General features: G+C 41.9%; 1 protein-coding gene across 1 annotated transcript in view; it reads right to left on the minus strand.

The window, feature by feature from the left end:
* The window catches only part of TPCN2 (two pore segment channel 2), a 31,427-nt gene extending 16,000 nt beyond the window's left edge, over positions 1 to 15,427 (minus strand). Inside the window, exons 1-9 of the mRNA XM_083499497.1 lie at positions 15,124 to 15,427; positions 10,438 to 10,499; positions 9,932 to 10,008; positions 6,259 to 6,436; positions 5,808 to 5,924; positions 3,585 to 3,691; positions 2,468 to 2,540; positions 1,000 to 1,099; positions 252 to 317 (exon numbers count right to left, since the gene is read on the minus strand). Coding sequence (XP_083355623.1) covers positions 252 to 317; positions 1,000 to 1,099; positions 2,468 to 2,540; positions 3,585 to 3,691; positions 5,808 to 5,924; positions 6,259 to 6,436; positions 9,932 to 10,008; positions 10,438 to 10,499; positions 15,124 to 15,286 — 943 coding nt within the window. The 5' untranslated portion in view covers positions 15,287 to 15,427. The remainder of the gene's footprint in view (positions 1 to 251; positions 318 to 999; positions 1,100 to 2,467; positions 2,541 to 3,584; positions 3,692 to 5,807; positions 5,925 to 6,258; positions 6,437 to 9,931; positions 10,009 to 10,437; positions 10,500 to 15,123) is intronic.
* Positions 15,428 to 19,462: the final 4,035 nt, after the last annotated feature.

Raw genomic sequence — 19,462 nt, forward strand, 5'->3', positions numbered from 1 at the left:
AGAGAGAGAGAGAGAGAGAGAGAGAGAGAGAGATTCCTCCCCCACCGATCAAAAATGTAAATCTGAGTTAAAATGGGGAGAGGTATATTTTAATGCCAATGATGTCCTTGGATGCCGTGAGGGGAAAATGCATGAATGAGGAATACCAATCTCACAGAAGTCTGGAAACACCCTTATATAGAGACAAATAAAACAAAGGTCACACTGAATGACTTGCATAGGGATCTTATTCAAATGAAGTGGCAGCTTACCTATTACAGTGAAGAATATGAAGAAGATGGAATATGCTCTGTTCTTAGAGTAGGCAGGAATCATCACTGTACAACAATTTTTAAGAAGGTTAGAAAGTAATAATGAATATATAAAATGCTGAAAAAGAGAAGCACACACACTGCTTCTGTTGGGCCAATGAAGAAGTGCGCTCATTAAAACATATGTATACAATTATTTTTCAGATAAAGCTCAGGGTGAACCTCTACTTATGAGGGGGTTTTTTGCTAGAAGCCAGATTTGCACAATACTAAATGGCCAGCCCTTATGCCAGTCACAAAGCCAACTTCTTCTCTCCAAACGGTGTTTAAAAAATCAAGGCAAACATCAAGGAACACCTATCAGAGAAACACGCTAGGTGTTTGAAGAGACAAAAGAAGCAGTTAGTCGGCATGAAACATGGGGAAGAGAGGCAAACTGAAAAAGGCAATCAGAATTCAATTCATACTGGGGTAGATAAGAGCTTACTCTACAGGTCAAAACCCATTATGAACTCCAATCCGTAAGTAAATAAGTTTAAAGAAAAACTGGAGGGGGGGTCTTCTGTATTTCTATGGTAGTCAAATCAGGCCTGAGACACAGTGAAACTGAAGTAATTTGCGTTCACACTCCTGGCCATATGTCTCACAGTTTGCACCACCATGAAAAACATGAATTTGCTCAAATCTTAATTCTCTTAACAGTAGAAAGTAAGGGGGGGGGAGAATACATTTAGAAAGTTATGCTTACCATCTGGATTATTTGCAGTTGTCAGCAGTACCAGCAGGGAAGTTAATGAATCTGGCAAGTTGTGAAAATATCCTTGCCATTCCTTGTCCTGCTGGGCATCCTAGTCACAGAGAGCCAAGCCATTAGCAAAGCAATGCCAAGAGTCTGCCACAGCCATTTAAGAAGCATGCACAAGTCCTGGGATCACACTGTCTGACCCAAGTGCATGCTGTGATGCCACACACACACACACACACACACACACACACACAACTAGCTTATCAGGCAGAATAGGACTGTGGAAGATTGGGGCCACACATCACAATGTTACAATCAAACCAGTTACTTCTGACTTCAGATAGACAGGTGAGTACTTCAGAAAAATATAATGTAAAACATGATATTTGTTAAATTTCCACAAGACATACAACTAGTCTCAGGTGGCTCTTTTTCTACTCTACTTGCACATAACAACATAATATATGAGCATCTTCCCAAAGTGGTCTTGTCTGAACTGGTGTATGAATACTAAGATGACTAGAATTAAGCTAGAATCTAAAAAGAAGAAGAAGAATATTCTTGATATAATATTGCATTTTAATATCTATATAATTCTTCAACATTTTATCATTTTTGTATCGTTATCATAAACTAGCAGATTTGCAAACTATAACCCAAGAAAACCAATGGACTTTTATTTTTTCCAATGTTGTATTTAGAAAGCAAACACATTTTTAAAAACTTGAGGCAGAGATTTGTTCCTTACAAGCAGTCAGCTTCTAAGTGAATATGCTGGAAGAGAATTGGTACCAAATATATATTGGTACTATATACATGGGCTTGTGTGTGTTCGCACATACACACACATATACCCACAGGAATAAGACTTCTGTATTTAAATGCACAGCAAAGTTCAGAGTGCAAAGATTCAAGAAAGACACAGTGAAATGAAGACATCCGTCTTCTACACAGGCATTTATTTTGGAGTTTGTGGTGGTTTGCATGTGGTAACTATCACCTCAGTTTTTCTTAGAGGGAACAGTTTGTGGGAAAAGCTATCATGCTGGAACGTTTCATATATGTAATTTCTCTTATATGATTGGTCATGATATGGCAAGGGGGATTACCACTTTCTCCCTTGGAAAGTGCAAAGAGCTGAGGGAGGGAACTGAAAAGGGGAAGCTGGAGTAGTGATACTCTTTCCCACTTTTTTCAGCTCTATCCGCTTTTCAGGCTAATTCTGCTGGATTCAACTTTTACAAAGATCCTCTGGGAAAGCAAAGTGTGTACACACAAGCTTTATTTCCTTCTGATAAAGGAGGGAAATAATCCAGACCTATCATAACACTATGTCTGAAACACAGAAAAGATAGCAGACATTTCAGAAAGGGGCAATACTTTTTCCCCAAAAATCTTATTACATTTGCCAACATTTCTGACAATGCTTTCAAGACAACCAAACCCTACATGAATCGCTCACGTTAGTTACCTTCGTTCGAGCAAACAGCAGCATGCCAAACATGGTAAAGAGAAACAGGTGAACAGCTAATAGCAGCATAACACTATTAGGGAGAAAGCACAAATGCCAAAATTAGTTCTTTCATTAAAATATAAGAAGGATGCAAATGGAGAGATGTCAGACTACAACATTCAAATAAACCAGAATACAGAATTTTTGAGGAGGAGGAGGAGGAGGAGGAGGAGGAGGAGGAGGAGGAGGAGGAGGAGAAGAAGAAGAAGAAGAAGAAGAAGAAGAAGAAGAAGAAGAAGAAGAAGAAGAGGAAGAAGAAGAAGAAGAAGAGAAGAAGAAGTTGCCCTCTATTCAGGAAATAATTTCTTTGGCTGAGGCATTTAAGTTATAGCAAATTTAGTCAAAACCTGGGAAGAATGAGGATAAGAACATAGTACTTTTGTACATCTTCCTATGGTAATGTAGAACTTTTCCTTGATAGATCCCTCTCAACAAGTTTCCACTATACTCCAAAGACCCCAAAATTCACCAACTTGCAAATGTTGTGCCAGAAGATTATCATGAAGATGGTTTTCCTGGCTTCTCCCCACCTCCAACTGATTCCCAACCAGTCATTCCTTCAGGCATTTCCCAATTTCTACCCTTAGTTATGGTAGTGTGGTGACCCAAGTCATACTTTGTGGTAAATCATAATTAACAGTTTACTGCCATCCAGATGTTGCATGGCCTATGGCCAAGGATGATGAGAGGTGTAGTCAAACAACATCTGGAGGGCCACAGGATCCCCACCCCAGGTTTACCATGAACACAATAATCTGGGTTGTTTTCTCACTTCCCACTGGTTCATAGAAGACAAAACCATCTTCTGTCCCTGGCTTAGTGTTATGTCTGAAGTGGGGATCATGGTTTGTTTTGCTCATACAAACCATAATCATCATTCCAAAAACAAATCGGACATGAAATGTGGGTTGTTTTATCCACACACTACGGGCAGCAGCAAAACATCCCAGATTGACATGTCGTGGTAAACAACTGTGGTGTGCAAACTGGGCCACTATGGGGAAGTAAAGCCTACAGTATTTATTGATTTCTTATCTGCAGGCTGGAAGATAGTTGCTCTATTACTCCTTATTACCTTGTAATTTCTGGCAATGTCCTCTTGATGCTTTTTAGTGTCTTTTTCATCATTGAGGAGTTCTGAAGGAGGAAGAAAGGACGGAGGATTCGCCGTATTCTCAGACTCTAAGATTGAAGGGGATAAATTTTGCATTTGTTAATGACAAAAAAGCCAGCATCCAAACCAGAGAATGAATTTGCTTTTTAATGCAATGTCCACATGGGCTGCTCAAGCTGAACAGTAAAATTTAGTTTTGCAAAATATAATGCAAGCACAAAAGGGAATGATTTCTTTTTTTTTTTTTAACTGGAAGGCTGGTAACGAGACAAACAGGCAACATTTGATCACCCACATGATGTAATGACTACCAGTGTATAAATGGATGACAAGAAAGAAAAACAAGGTTTGAACAAATTAACTGGGGGTGGGGAAAACATTAACGATTAACCAAGGTGAATGCTCATTTTGGGGCCATCTCAGTGATTGTGTTCCTTGTGGAATTCCCCCATCAGAGATATCCAACAAGCGGCAACAATGCTATCATTTAAGGGCCATGCAGAAAACTTTTGTGTTCTTTCAGGTGTTTTAATGTATTTCCTTTTTTTAACAGATTGCTGCAGAGAGGGGAATTGGTTTTGGGGTATTTTGGTTTGGGGGGTTTTTATGTAAACTGCCCTGGAGGTTCTGCTGAATTGTGGCTGAATTGTGGCATAAAAATGTTTTCAATAAATAAATAGACACTTTCCAACTTAAGACTTCATATGTTAGCTAAATGCCACTAGAAAACTCTTTGTTGCTGTTGTTGCTAGAACAGGTTAACCTGAGAATTCTTTAGAATGCTTTGAAGTCCGACAGAGGAAGGAAAAGATGGTTTGCTTCAGCTGCACCTGTTTTCACTGATATTGACAGTGGCATACTGAACCCTCACACAGCTAGCCAAGGAGAGGAGGACCTCAGGCCTTCTCCAAGCGATCAGCTCATCAGATGCAAAGTTTATATCTTTTGCAGTCATTGAAATAATAACCTTGGCATAAAATTCTGCAGATGGAGCAAAGCACAAAACTCTTCCTCTTTAGTTCTTCATTTGGTTATCTTCATTTCCAGTGTGGGAGTTATTTCTAGTCAGCATACGTTCCAGGAAGAAAGTACAGGTACCAGAAGGGATGTTTCCAAAATCATTTAAAAAAATGCAGCAAGTAGAAACACCACTGAAACAAACATACTTTCCAAAGAAAGCAAACTTCAAACACTCATACCTGACTCAGCTGTTATAAAACTGGGTGTCAACCACATATTAGGGATGCCTTGTTCCAGCCTAGAATCTTCTGCATGCAAAGCAGAAACTCTGTCACTGAGCTATGGCCTCTCCTTGTGGGGTTTACCGGCTAGTAATTCACAGCTTGGTTATAATGTATTATTGTTTACAGTGGTTTGAATGACATTGTGTTGCTATTATGGGCATTTTGTTGTACTGTGTTTATATATTGTGAACTGCTCCAGCATCGTGTCAATGAAAAGTAGTACAGTGGTACCTCGGGTTACATACGCTTCAGGTTACAGACTCCGCTAACCCAGAAATAGTGCTTCAGGTTAAGAACTTTGCTTCAGGATGAGAACAGAAATTGTGCTCCGGTGGCACAGCAGCAGCAGGAGGCCCCTTTAGCTAAAGTGGTGCTTCAGGTTAAGAACAGTTTCAGGTTAAGTACGGACCTCCGGAACGAATTAAGTACTTAACCTGAGGTACCACTGTATAGAGATATTTTAAATATAATAAAATTAAAAAGTTAAACATTACAAGGTTACCCAGTGTGCTTCAGGACTGAATGGAGATTTGAACTTTGAGTTGAGATGCCAATATGGTATGAAGGCTAGAGTGTTAAAATGAAATGAGGGAGACCCAGATTCAAGTTCCCACTTAGATAGGAAGTGCTCTCGGTGAGTGGGCCTAACCTACCTCACAGGGTTGTCATGAGGATAACATGGTGGAGGAAGAGGTTAGGAGAAGGAAGACAGGATAAAAAGGCCAATGACAACAACTTCACAGCAGAGTGGGACTTTGAGCTGTGCTTCCTCCAAGTTGTAAGTATATAAGCAGAGGATGCTCTCAGATTACAAACTCAAAAGTTTTGCAAAAGTGAAAATGTTTTTGTTGCTTGCTCAACTGCGAAGTGCTACTTGCTCAATCTGACCCTCCTGCCCTGTAGCCCCTGCCTCAGTGACATACACACATATAATCCTTACCTCACCACAGGAAGAGCTCAGCGAAACAGTCCAGTCTGCAAGGGAGACTACTAGCACCACGATATATGCCATCAACCACTTGGTTTTCCGAAACTCTTCCCATCCTATTAAGTAACTCTGATGAAGCAATACAATACATGTTTAAACAGTCGTTAGATCATTGTAACATTTTCTTTTGCAGAAAGATTTACAAAACTAAAGTGCGACTAATTTTGATATACTCTTTCTAAAAGCGGCTGGACCAGTCATCGTGAAAATGAAGCCTTCACCGATGGGGAGGCTTTTCAAAAGAGCCATTTCCTAATTTTCCCACTTCTGAAGCATAGAGCCCAGAATCATGTTGGAATTCATTGGTTATTCCATATATTCCACATAGGGAAGTGTGGGCAATTCAAATGCACCTCATGAACCTGGAGATTTTCTAAGTGGCATTAAATGTGTCATTGCTCACCTTTACAGAGACATCTGCTATAAAGACAAGGAAGCAAAGCAGTTCAATGCTCTCCGTCAAGCCACAAGGAGGCTCCCAGGGTTCCAAGCGGTATCGTATGTCCGATGTGACAGTAAATGAAGAAGGCGTTTCGATGAAAGCAAGAGCCAGGATTAGTGTAATGGTGGCAATCAAAATCCTTTAAGAGCAAAGGAAGATCAATGTGATTACTGAATGAAAAACATATCCTCCTAAAAGCTACTTGGCCAAAATGAACTGTGCAATATACAGCCATACAATCGCTTAATACAGTGGTGCTTCGCAAGACGAAAAGAATCCGTTCCGCGAGTCTCTTCGTCTTGCGGTTTTTTCGTCTTGCGAAGCAAACCCATTAGCAGCTTAGCGGATCAGCTGATAAGCGGCTTAGCGGATCAGCTGTTAAGCGGCTTAGCGGCTTGGGAAAAGGGGGGGGGAAACCCCGCAGGAACTCGCAAGACATTTTCGTCTTGCAAAGCAAGCCCATAGGAAATTCGTTTTGCGAAGCACCTCCAAAACGGAAAACCCTTTCGTCTAGCGGGTTTTCCGTCTTGCGAGGCATTCGTCTTGCGGGGCACCACTGTATCAGGAGCAGTCAAAATGCATAGTATATGGGACTGAGCCTAACTGGACAACTGAAAGCCGTTTTATAGCACGATGATGTGCGATTGTTACCTCCCTGCAAAGTGATAGTACAGCAGAAAGAGATCAAGCCCTTCATTCCAATCTCTTTGGACCGAAAGCCGGCCAAGCCATTCAGGCATCACCTAGTACATTCAGTGACATGCTTTTAGTTCAGAAATCCAAAAACAAATAAAAATGGCTTCAGGTCACAGAATCAGCTCAGACAGGCTTTTGCTCCACATCCAAGTAGTGCTAACTGTTCTCTAAACAAGGACCAGAGGGGCATACGAATGACGAGAGCAAAAATTTCAGCCAGCTGCCGCACCATTTCTTTTCCAGCTATTGCTGCCAGTTATACCTGCAATTGCTTGGTTCACATGTTACGCTGTTAGGCGAATGCATATCTTAGGTTGGTAAGGATAGCTTGCGCTTGGAAGAGGGTGAAAGTTTTGTGTGGACTGATACATGATGAAGTCACTGTATCTACAACAGTGTGAATAGCTGATACGATGACTATTAATTTTTTAAAAAATAGTTTTTATTTGAGGTTTTTTCTGTTACAAAACAAACTAACAGGGGAAAGTACATATAGTGTCTCTACTTTAGAATCTTTTTCACAGTTCATTTACATTCAGCATGAGACACTATTGTCAGAGACACCGTGAAGCTGGGGGAAAGAGGGGAGAGAGGGAGGGAGAAGGTGGGATAATGAACTTTTATTCTATTGCATAGTGTTTGTGCAGGGTTTTTGGGTCAGCATCACCTAAGTAGGTGTTTTATTTATATATGGGTTCATTTTTATTGGCATTGCTAGAGATTGGGATGGAGATGTTCCAGAGCTTGGTTGGTTGTGTTTGGTTGGTTGCAGCATGGTTTGTTTACATGTGTTAGAGGGGCGAATGTTGGGTCTTATTAGCCATATTGATTTGTATGCTGTGGGGGGGGGGGATAGGCAACCACCCTACTAGAAAAGTTAACCAACAAACTTAAACTAGCACAGGGACAATCAAAGGAGGACACCTTCACCCCAGTGTGGCTCCCCTTTATCAAATATACAACGCAACAAGACAATGACCTAATGGTAGTACCATTGTTACTGCTGCAGTGATCACAGAGAGGCCTTTAAAAATGTGGCTGATAAAACCAAGCCCTTTTTTGCAATAGCGAACACTGCAGATCAGGCATGGGGAATCTCTGGCCCTCCAAATGTTGCTGAACCACAATTCCCATCAACACCAGCAAGTGCTGCCAATGGCAACAGTTGGTGGAAGTTGTGGTTCAGCAACATCTGGAGGGCCAAAGATACCCCACACCTGCTATAGATACCACACGTATTTCAGTGATATTCCTCACTTTCAAGCCATGAGGATTTAAATTATCACCGACACATTTTGGCATTCCTGCCATTTGCAACTAAGCTTGTGATAGTAAGAATCTGGAAATGTGACATTTTCCTAGCTTAGGAGATGAAGGTTGGCAAAGTCGGGAGCTGGTCTGAACTATGACAGGTTCTTTTCAGTAGCAACCCATGACCTATGGAACGCCCTTGGGGAGGGTGTCATTGGCCTACGTTATTAATGTTTAGGCAGGATTTTAAAGCATTCCTGTTCGCTCACGCATTTGGTGGCTGAAAAATACATTCTGGCAGCTTTCAAATGATTACTTGTGAGGATATTTGGCTTGTTTCTAAACAAGTAAATTTGTTTTGTTGTTTGGCACTCTGGGGTACTTTGGGAAGAAGGGCAGAAATAAAGGATGATTAATAACATTGAATGTATCACAACTTAAAACAGGGTAGAGGGTATCTGCATTTATTTTTGTAATCCTGGGAATTTTTCTTAAGGATTTCTTTTTAAAAATGAATTGACAATATGACAACACTCGCAACCTGTGAACAGAATGCTTACAGATGCAGACTTTGCTTGGATAAATACGATAATATTTGGAAGGACTTTATGCAAAATGTAGTAGGCTATTAACATTTACATACTGTAAGTATTAAGGATAATAACACAATATCAATTTATATAAGAATGTATGGAAATATATTTCATTTTTGCATATCTGTCTATCTATCTATTCTTTTCATATGTGTCTTTGTTGTTATTTCCCCCCCCCTTACTTTCCTTTCTTTTTTCTGTTTCACTTTATTTCTTTTAATTGAAATAACTTCCCAAAAAATATAAATAACCAAAAAAAAGAAAAAGGAAGAAATAAGAAATGTAGGTGGTATTCACTTAAACAGGATTAACACCAGCACAATGGGTTTGCCCCCTCCTCCCCACGCTATCCCCAAAGCTACTCTGGAGGGTTGGGGGATCCCCCAGAACAGATGCAGGGGAGCACAGAGGAGGAGCACATTCTACTTAACATTATGTTGAATTCAACCCGTGGGTTGAAATCCTATGTATGCTTTCCCAGGAGTAAGTTCTCTTGAACGCAGTGGGTTGTATTTCTGAGTAGACATGCATAGGATTGTGCTGTTGGGTCTTAACTATTCAACCATTTTTGGTTTCCCATACCTCTGCTTTCATCCAGTGGGGTGTTATGCTATCACAAGAGCAGGCAAAAGTGCAAATTCCATTTCATCTTAAACGGAATTTTAAAATGTGGCTGAAAGACTCTAATAAGGCCTCTGACTAAAGGTTGGTGGGGAACAGCAGCTGTAGAGTGCTGCTACACTCACATTCTGTCTGTGAGGTTTTCCACAGGCATCTGGTTGGACAGGGGCAACTTTATATCTGTGATGACCAGCAATATTTGTAGCAATGTCACATTGTTTAGCAAAAGGTCTCTTTCTCCAGCCTACCAACTTGGGAGTGCTGGAGAGAGGCATCATGGTTATTGCTGCAAAATGAAAGTGGCCAACGTAGCTGCTGACTTGCAGAAGCCAGATAGGAAATCCCAAGAGGGATAGTTAGGAAAATACAAAAATGCCTTGGATTGACAGAGGAACCAAGGATTTGTGGAGTCAGAGAGTGACAGAGGCTCTAAGCATCAGAGATAAGCAAGAGAAAAGAGCCCAGTTTCTCACCATTGGCAAACTTCTGAGTAATACCGCCGATAAAGCCACAAGGAGTAAGAATCCACACGGTGATTTATGGAACGATACTAGAGAGATGAAAGGCAAGATTGATCACTCAGGCATCACAATTGCTCTGTTATTCTAAGTCAAGCCATATCAATTTATACAGGCATGCACTATTCAAGGCAACATCCACTAACCTTTAAACAAGCTGATTTCCCAACACGGAATGGCTCTTACAAGTGTCATGAGCAATAATTATGCAATCCCGGTTGTCCAAAGAGATGAAAACACAAATATGCAGAAATCAAGCTTCCCTAAAATTATTTAGGGCAGTCTCTTACTGCACAGCTGGTAAGACCGGACTGCTGAGCCTAACATTAATTTAACTGTGTGCCACAAACTGGCAGCTCACCAGGAAAACAGAATACTCAAGTCCTATGCAATAGTTTATTTTGCTGGGCACTAATCAGTTATCTCCACTTTGGCCATAGCCTGGCAGATGAGAAATTTACCTGAATTGCATCTTCAATGAACACTACTGCTTGGTTCAAGTAGGGATTTTGGTCATCGGCAACTGCAAAGATACAACAGTCATTTTTGTGATCCCAACAAAGCTAATAGCTAGTTTCATTAATCATGAAGATCCCACACAAAATGTTGGTATTGCTTAATTTAGCCTTTTGGCTGCTGAGGCTGTCAGACTATGTGTCATCACATCTCAAGCATCTTTTCAGTGAATACAATAGGAGAAGGAAGGAGGAAAGGAAGCTGAGAGCCTTTCTACCATCAGGATTAAGACAAGGCTCTGTGTATTAATACAAGCACTGGATTTTAGGTTATCTAAACCAATATCACAGCAGTAATGACGTGGACATTCATGTGTTAGCCTTATACCTATCTCTGCTGTGCTGAGCTTGCATATATTAGGAAGGAAGACTGAAGATGCCACCAGTGCCAAATTTGTGCTAAGACAAACAAACAAAAATCAATTGAGGAGAAATCTGTAATGTTCCCCTTAAAGCAGAGATGGGGAACCTTCAGCCTTTGGGCAAATCATGGTCCAGCAGGGGTTCCAATATGGCACATGAGACCATTTTTCTTAAACTATGGCCACCTGACAATTTGGTAACATCATCCTAATGGGCGGGTGAAATCGCCTTAATGGCAGGACACCATACTGCTTCGTTAGTTTCCTTTAGAAATGGTCCAGAGTTTATTGCTAATGTGCCCAAAAAGTCCTCTTTTTCTAAAGAGCCAGAATCCTATATAGTCATATTTCAGGAACTTTGGCATCAAGAAAAAAAAGTATTTTTGAATTACTGGCTAATCTTCAGCTTTTTTGTGTGGTTGAACCTTCAAAAACTAATGTTGATTGAGTGGTCCAGAAGGAATATGAGGGGCCACTCACAATTACCCCTTTGATCATGATTTCAGTCATTTTGGACAGTTTCCTGGTTAACAGGATGCAACAAGAATGTTCTGGCTCCCACCTATTTCCTTTCTGATTTCCAGCTGCGATCACATCTACATGCTAAAGCATGTCCAGTGAGAAATTTCACGTGCAGCGCAATGCTCTGCATATTTGCTCTGAAGTAATTCTCACTGTGCTCCTCAGAGCTTCCTCCCTAATATGTCTTCTTAGGCTTGCAACCTAAGACACTCTTGGTTTACTTCAAAACTGCCCCATACATGAGGTAATTTTCACACTGTTTACCGCTTCCCTCTTGTTTAAGATGAAAGGGTTTAACTCAAGGAAACAGCAGCAATTGTAAATAGAGGGTTGCAGCAGATTACCCCTCATTTAGTGCTGTCCTTACTTTCACTCTCCTCCACCAAGGGCATGCAGGCAAGTAAATTAGCAGAGGGAGTACTGACAAATCAGCATGGTGAAAGCAATTACAGGAAAGCAGCAACAAACCATTCCTGTAACAAGCAAGTCTGAGACTTTTGGATACAAAGTTGCACCCAAAATAGGCAGTGAGCCAACAAGCAAGATCACATATCAGGCTCTATGGGATAAGAAGCTCTAGAAGCAAACATGCATGTTAAGAGAAGAGCTGTGCTCTTGCATCACTCCCATCCATTGTAATGAAGCTTGTGAAGAAGTTCTTGGTGGACTGGGCTCCAAATCCTAAAAGTGGACACCAGGGAATGCAACAGAAGCACTCAAGAGACGAGTGTATATTTATGCATTGCCAGAATAGCTCAGGAGAAGGAACCTCCATCCCAGACATAGCCAACATAGTACCCTTCAGATATTTTGGACTGCAAATTGCATCATCAATGGTCAATGGTTAGGGATAATGGAAGTTGTGATCCACATCTGCAAGGCGCATTGACTTCCCATGTTCTAGCTCCTTGTCTGCAGGAGATAAAATTTTGGAACATACTGCAAAGCTCACAGCAGGCTGCCCAGCTCAGATACCCAGTGAGCTTCCCTTTCTTCCAGTTTTGCAACTTAAGTGACAGCTGTATATAGTAGGAAACAAATGCCAATGCTGCCATGATGGGTCTTGTCCCTATGCTGCTTTGCACAGGCTGCCCAACATTTTAAAAAGCACCATTTGCAAGTTAATCTATTCAATTAATATTTTTTAAAGGAAATGTTTTAAAGTGCAAAATTGCCCTGAAGATGGGAAAAGAGGAAATTGGGGGCTAGACTATGGCCATCAGTCAATCAGTCTTGTGCAAACAAACTTCTGCTGCAAACTTGCAGAACTACTCCCACCACCACACAAAGTTCCACATTAGAAGGAATGGTGCATCTGAACTGAACACAGTGATGTACCTTCGGTGTCGAAGGTGGTATGCTTCCAGTGTTAGAAACTGGGACAGAAAAGCTAGGAGCCAAATGACTCCTGGGACCTGAGTTGTGGGCGCCAAAACAGAATGTCTAGTCACCGGGGGGGGGGGGGGAGTTGGCAACACTTTTTATTTATTACTTTGATAATGTGCAATTCACATTGTGACACATTGTTAATACTAGATTTTTAACATAAATTGTTAATACATGTTTAATTTGGTCTTTAAAATAAAAAAAAAAATGGTACCATACTTCTGTTTTCAAAGCACTCTACTCTTTATTGTTAAACTCCTTAACATATTGTCTATCCTTATCATACACTACGAAGCTTCAAAGAACGTATATTTCAGTAATCCTTGAGTGTCAGCCAGGTGCAAAAAATGGCACCCAGGCTTTCGGAGGTGCTCATAATTGGAGAATCTTTAGGTGCAAAATGCACCTGGCACCCTGCTAATTTCGAACCCTGTATGCCTCTGAATACTAATCACTGGGGATGTATATAGAGAGAGTGCTGCTGCACTCATGCCCTTCTAGCGGATTTCCTGTAGGCATTTCGTTGGCCACTGATGCTAGACTAGATGGACCTTTGGCATGATCCAGCAAGGGTTCTCTGTATGTTCTTAGATGCTTCAAACACAGCCACCCTGTTCTAAAAATGTTGTGCCCTTCTCTTAAGCCAAGTATTCACATTGCCCAGGAAAGTATGAACAAATGATTTCCAAATGTTATTGTGGGTGGAACTTGGGTGTGCCCTAGAGATTATAGGGAGAGTGACTTCTCAAGATGTGGAACTGAATGACTAATCACCAACACAGATGAATCGTCTGTTAAAAACTTGGATGTAAATGGTGCCAGTCACTACGCTGACATTTAGCTTAGCGCTGTGCATCTATAGTACTTTATAGAGTTCAAATAATTCAGGGAAAAGGCACAAAAGTCTGAGCTAGACTTAGCTATTGCAAATGCAAATGACAGATGGGAGTGCATGGAATCCTTGCTGAAACAATATGTAAACATGTTCTATGAAAATTGATTGCTTTCCTACTGTTATGTGAACTGTGGAGTTACTGTTCTGTATTTATTGGGAGGGTATCACTTCACAGCCTAGTATCCCTGGGGATGTGGCACTGGACCTGCAACATTCTAGCCCATGGAATCGTTTGTACGATTTAATATGGATGGATTAGTAAATGGCTCTGTAATCCAGAAATGCAGACAGTCAATTAGCGGATCTGCTGTACCACTTCCATCACAGAAGTTGACACAAGGCACAAGAAGTATGCATCCAATGTTGATGTTTCATTGTACTGTCTAAAGTACAGGCTCTATAGGTATTGTCCTACATGCTGTAAATGTACCGTATTTTTCGCTCTATAGCACGCACCCGACCATAACACGCACGTAGTTTTTAGAGGAGGGAAATCCGTAGGCATGCCACCCGTAGGCATTCCCTCCATAACACGCACAGACATTTCCCCTTACTTTTTAGGAGGAAAAAAGTGAGTGTTATGGTGCAAAAAATACGGTAATTTTCTCTCTCTCTGCTCTTTCTCGCAACTCCAGCCTACCCAGCAATATTTAAGCAGGCAAAGAAGTAAAACAGAAGGAATGCTGCCACACCTACCCAGCAGAGACCGTCATAAACAGGAGGCTACGGTTACAGCACAGCAAACGGTGGGGCAAAAGCCTGTAACGGCGATTAATTTCTAATCCTGAGAAAGTTGCATTTGCTGCTCTGAAAATGCCTCACGATATCTCTGAGGTGCTGGTAGCGGACCTTGAGTCCTCCTGTCTGCACATGTTCAGGGGCACTTTAGGGCCTTACTGACCAAGGGTGCCCATTTTCAGTGCAAGGGCTCCCTGAGCAGGAACAAACTCCTCTGTTGTGAAAGCTACTGTGATCCCACACCTACTTACCCGGGAGAGGAAACCCTATTGAGAGAAAGCATGCAGAGATGGATGTAATAATGGAATGATGAATGGTTTAGTTTTTGTAAAAGATGCAGGGATTTACGATATGCAAAATGAGCCATGGAAAGAGAAGAAGGAAAGTCACTGGTATTTTAAGGGTGATTAAATGGGTATTTTAAATGGGAAAATAGAAAATTGAATAAAAATGAGAGAGAGAGAGAGAGAGCGCATGCGGAGGCTTGTGCTGCAGGAGCCTCAAACCCCCCCCGTCCAATCAGCCCCCTGCAGGTGAGGATGAAGGGGCGGCTCTTGGGCATCCCAGGATGCAACTTCGAGGTTGGCTCAAGCCCGGACACCTCCAGGGTCAGAACTCGAGCCCTGCAGTGGACGCGCTCTTGCCCCACCAGCCCTGCCCGGCCCGCGTCCCTGGCTTCAGGATCCAGCAGTCGATTCCCCACCGACGTCGACGCCCCCCTGGGCTCACCGTTCCCGCCCGGGGGAGACCGAGAGGCCTCGGAGCCGCCGCCGTCTCCTCCGTCGCCCGGGGCGGCGCTGTCCCCGCCCGAGTAGAGGCGCCGCAGCCCTCGGGGGCCGCCAGGAGCCGCCGCCAGCAGAGGCTCTCTTTCGGGGTTGCCTGCCTCCTCCATGGCGAGCGGAAGCGGCTCCCAAAGCTGGAGGAGGCGGAGGCAGCCGGGCGAGCCGAGGGGGCGGGACTCTGGCGCGGAGCCCGGGGCGCTCCGTCCGCGCCGCGCGGGGGGAGGAGCCGCTTTCCCCACAGGGTGGGCTGTGGCCTCAGTGCCGCTCCGGCTGTGGCGCCCAATAGTCAGGGGCGGGGCGGGGCTTCTCCGCGGGGGAAGGGAGAGAAGGGGGCAGTTCGCGCGGTTCGCCCGTTTCGCAGCGCTGCTGAGCCGCGGGCGCTCCTCTTCTGCCGTCGAACTCCCGTGCGATTCTGGTCTTGCCGAGAGGCGGACTAAAGGGCCAGACCCGCGGGAGCTTCCCTGATCCGAAGAATCTTCGGTCGATAGAGCATGTGGATCTTAATCTCAGGGTTGCGGGTTCAAGCCCCACGTTGGGCAAATAAAGAGCCCTGCATTGCAGGGGGTTGGACTAGATGACCCTCGCGGTCCCTTCCAACTCTACCGTTCTATTCTGCGATTCGAAAAGAGGAGCTCCGGAGCTCAGGCCTGCGTTAAAAAGCGGGTGCAATTTCCCAGATGCTTCCAGGCGGGCTGTGCTGGGAGGTGCTTTCTGTTCATGCTCAGAGGAACTCTCATCGTGTGACCAAAGGCAGAAAGCAGATTCGCTTTGAAGTCCCGCACAGCTGTATACCCCCACCCAGTCAGTGGCGAATTCAACGGGGGGGGGGTGTTAACCTCCGTATAAGTATCTGCTTCATCCTATAATGCAGGTACCTACCCACTCATCCGCCGCCCGACTTAACTCAATAGGGTAGGTATCATTGCCGCAGCGATGTGCTGCCCCAGCCACGCATTAACAGCAGCGCCATCCCAAAACCTGTCTGCAGTAGTAAATCCCACTGTGTTCATTGGGATTTACCCCTTTGTGCATGTGTCTGGGATTGCAGTTCTAGGAGCGCTTTCTTGGGAGCAAGCAAGCCCCATTGAACACTCTAGGACTTACTACTCTGAGCAAGCATGCATAGGATTGCGCTGCTAGAGGAGCAACTGTATACTAAATGGGAGTGAATAGGGACGAGTTATGTGCTCAATAGTTGTGTCTCTGAGCAGGTCTACACCATGCATTTCAAGCACATGACTCCCCCCCCCCCAAGACCCCTGAGAACTGGTTGGTTTAGGGGTGTTGGAAATGGTAGCTCTGGGAGGGTTCCTCAGGGAAAGATACGCTCTAAACACACACTGGATGGAATTCATGTGTGTGTAACTGGAGAAGTTTGCTGCTGATTTATTACTGAAGGTCGTATCAGTTAGTAACTTTTCCATTAATTTAATTTTAGCAACAATGTATTTCATTTTCACACATGTCACCCTTAGTGGGCATTAAATTGTGGTAGTTTCCCAGAAGGAAACTTTGCCAAACTCTCTAAGGCTATGGCAGAATGAATTACCGGTAGTTTAAATTCCACACATTATCCCTTTTACTGCTGTTTTCTTGAGAATGCTCGGCCCAGTATATTTCTGTTGAAATTTCCTGTCAAAGGTATAGGAGCCCTGGCAATCATTTCTCACTGATCACACTTGTCCTCGCATGCAAAGTGGTTTTGTTCAACATTATTATATAGGCTTTTAACTAATTAGAAATCTTCCTTCTTTCAAAATGGATCATTTTTAGCTGTCAGTGAATCAGTGAGTAGTTTTTCCATGTTCAGCTTTTCAGGTTTGTTCAGCTGACAGCATTTTCGTTGCCTAAGCTTTTAGGATGATAAAAGCATTCCATTCACGAAGGTGAACTCATCCAAATAAAGATGATCTCATTCAGATTTTTATCCTATGTCCACAGATACAATTCTATATGCCAGCCTTTTTTCGTTGCTGTTGCTTATGCTGAGCAACATTGTAAAGCATTACTATGCAGTTACCTCCTACAAGGGTATCTAGCCAGCATAAGTAGAACAAATTCTCCAAGCCATAGAAGTCAGCAACAAAAAGATAAAAATTCGGTTTAATGCATAGATCAGGCAAAAGGTGTAAAAACACAAATGAAAGGAAAACAACAGCAAAATGTTATATGGCCACAGTAGAAACAAAATAGAACAACTTTTTACTTCCATAACCAGCATCATGGTGCCCACAAACAAATGAGCATTAAACCACACAATCTGTCACACATTTCCATGTTTTTAGCATGTTAATAAAGGTGGTCAAACTAACTCAGACAAAAGGGTCCAACCTGGAGTATTTTGATGATCTGTGTATGTTCCCACTATTGAAACTATATTTTTGAAGTGTCAGGAACCAATGATAATTATAATTTGCAAGCTATTATTTCTGAATGATATATGTCCATACTTTATTTTCAACTGGTTCAAACTCTACTATCCCATTTTTCTTTTCACCATACTGTTTCCCACTGTCTATCAATAAATTACCATGACAGAAAACCTGGCACACCTCTTTGACGCATAACTCAAAGTGAAAATGCTACTATGTCTATATCCATCACCCTTGCATAGAAAATGTTGACTCTGGGTTGTATCCAAATAAGCCCTACTCAGTGCAGACATAATGAAATCGAAATTAAGGGGCCTAATTTAGTCATATCAATTAATTTAATGAGTCGACTCAGAGTAAGGCTATTTGGATACAACCCTCTGTCTTAAACAGTTTATCCCTCATCTAAGTAGAATGCTGATTCCATAGGAAATGGAACTTTGAAAAGAATGGAACTGCAATATTAAATAATTTAAAAGGAATTGGAAAAACAACTTTTGCAATAAGAAAAATGAATAGCTTCATTATAAAATTAGCATTAAGCACCTGGTTGGAGCAGAGTGGTGAGCTCTTTGCCTCTTATCCGTCTAGAAAATTGGAAACATGATCCATTTTGGAGGGTCTTTTGAAAATTAGTGGAACAAATATGGTAAAGCACATGTTACCACAAATTCTAAATAATAATGCTCCCAAGAGGTAGGATTTTAAAAAATAATTGTGAGTGGCTAAACAATCTGGTAATATATCTTAATTCCTATATTGCCAAAGTAAAAAAAAAAAAACTTTGCCTTTCAGAACTTCACTGAGATCTTGTGTGACCTTTAGCTAACAATATTTTAATATCAAACTAGGAAAGCCTCATTTTTCTTTCTAGACATCTGTTATCATTGAGATCCAAACTAGTTTAAGTAACTATAAATGATTTTTCTTATTTAAATCTGATCTAACAGAAAAGCAGAATTCACCGAATTCACCGAAACAAATAAGGACCATTAATTTCCAATGTGTCAGGCTAATATTTCTTACCACTGTAATAAAATTTGAGTAAGTTTAAGCCTGTACATGGTGAGAAACTCTTAGGTTTTCCTTTCTGGCATTTTAAATTCATTTTTTTTCTTATATAATAGCCAAAATCCCATTAGTAATTAGGCCTATAGTGATTTTATTCCATGCAATAATCATAGTTTGGCTATTGGTTTATAAATGATGACATCATTGTTCCCATGATAACTTACACAATAATTAGGAGTTTTAAAAAAAGTTTACTGCTGGACATGGGTTATATTGTGGGAGTTAGTAGTGGAGTTTACTTCGTTCATTATGAAATAAGTTATAATGAGAAGTTACTGAGGAAGAGTTCAGCTACAGGTCAGATTAGGTAATGATTTTTATTTTTTTTAACCCACACAAGAGTAAAAATACTCTTACACTGGTGGCCTGATAACCAGTCAAGATTTCATCAATGAGAAGTGGTTCTCTTGATAGTTGGGGATCTCTGCCCAGTGTTTAGAATGTAATCTGACTTTGAAAGGTAACATTGTTCAGTTACTGAGAGGGGACAGAGTACGGTTTTGAAGCAATCACAAGAGGTAAAGAGAGCTTGGAATTTGGTGAAGTCAAAATCTGATGCAAGATTTAGCGGCTGTGCTGTCAGCTGCTGGAGTACCTGTTTGCTTCAAATATGCGCAGCTTGTACATTTAAAAATAAATATTACGAAGACACTACCAAGTAGGGTCAACCCTGAAACTTCTTGTAACTTTGGGGAACGCAGGTTATTTAATATTTAATTATTTGATATTTTAAGGAACAGCTTTTCTGATGTAAACTAGATTTTGGCTTTTTTTTTACATTTTGGTAACCAGATGATCTGCAGGATGTTTGGTGTTTAACTCAAGTACGGCACCATTCTGAAA

The sequence above is a fragment of the Podarcis liolepis genome (genome assembly GCF_965112155.1).
Source record: "Podarcis liolepis genome assembly, chromosome: 1".
Classification (NCBI taxonomy): domain Eukaryota; kingdom Metazoa; phylum Chordata; class Lepidosauria; order Squamata; family Lacertidae; genus Podarcis; species Podarcis liolepis.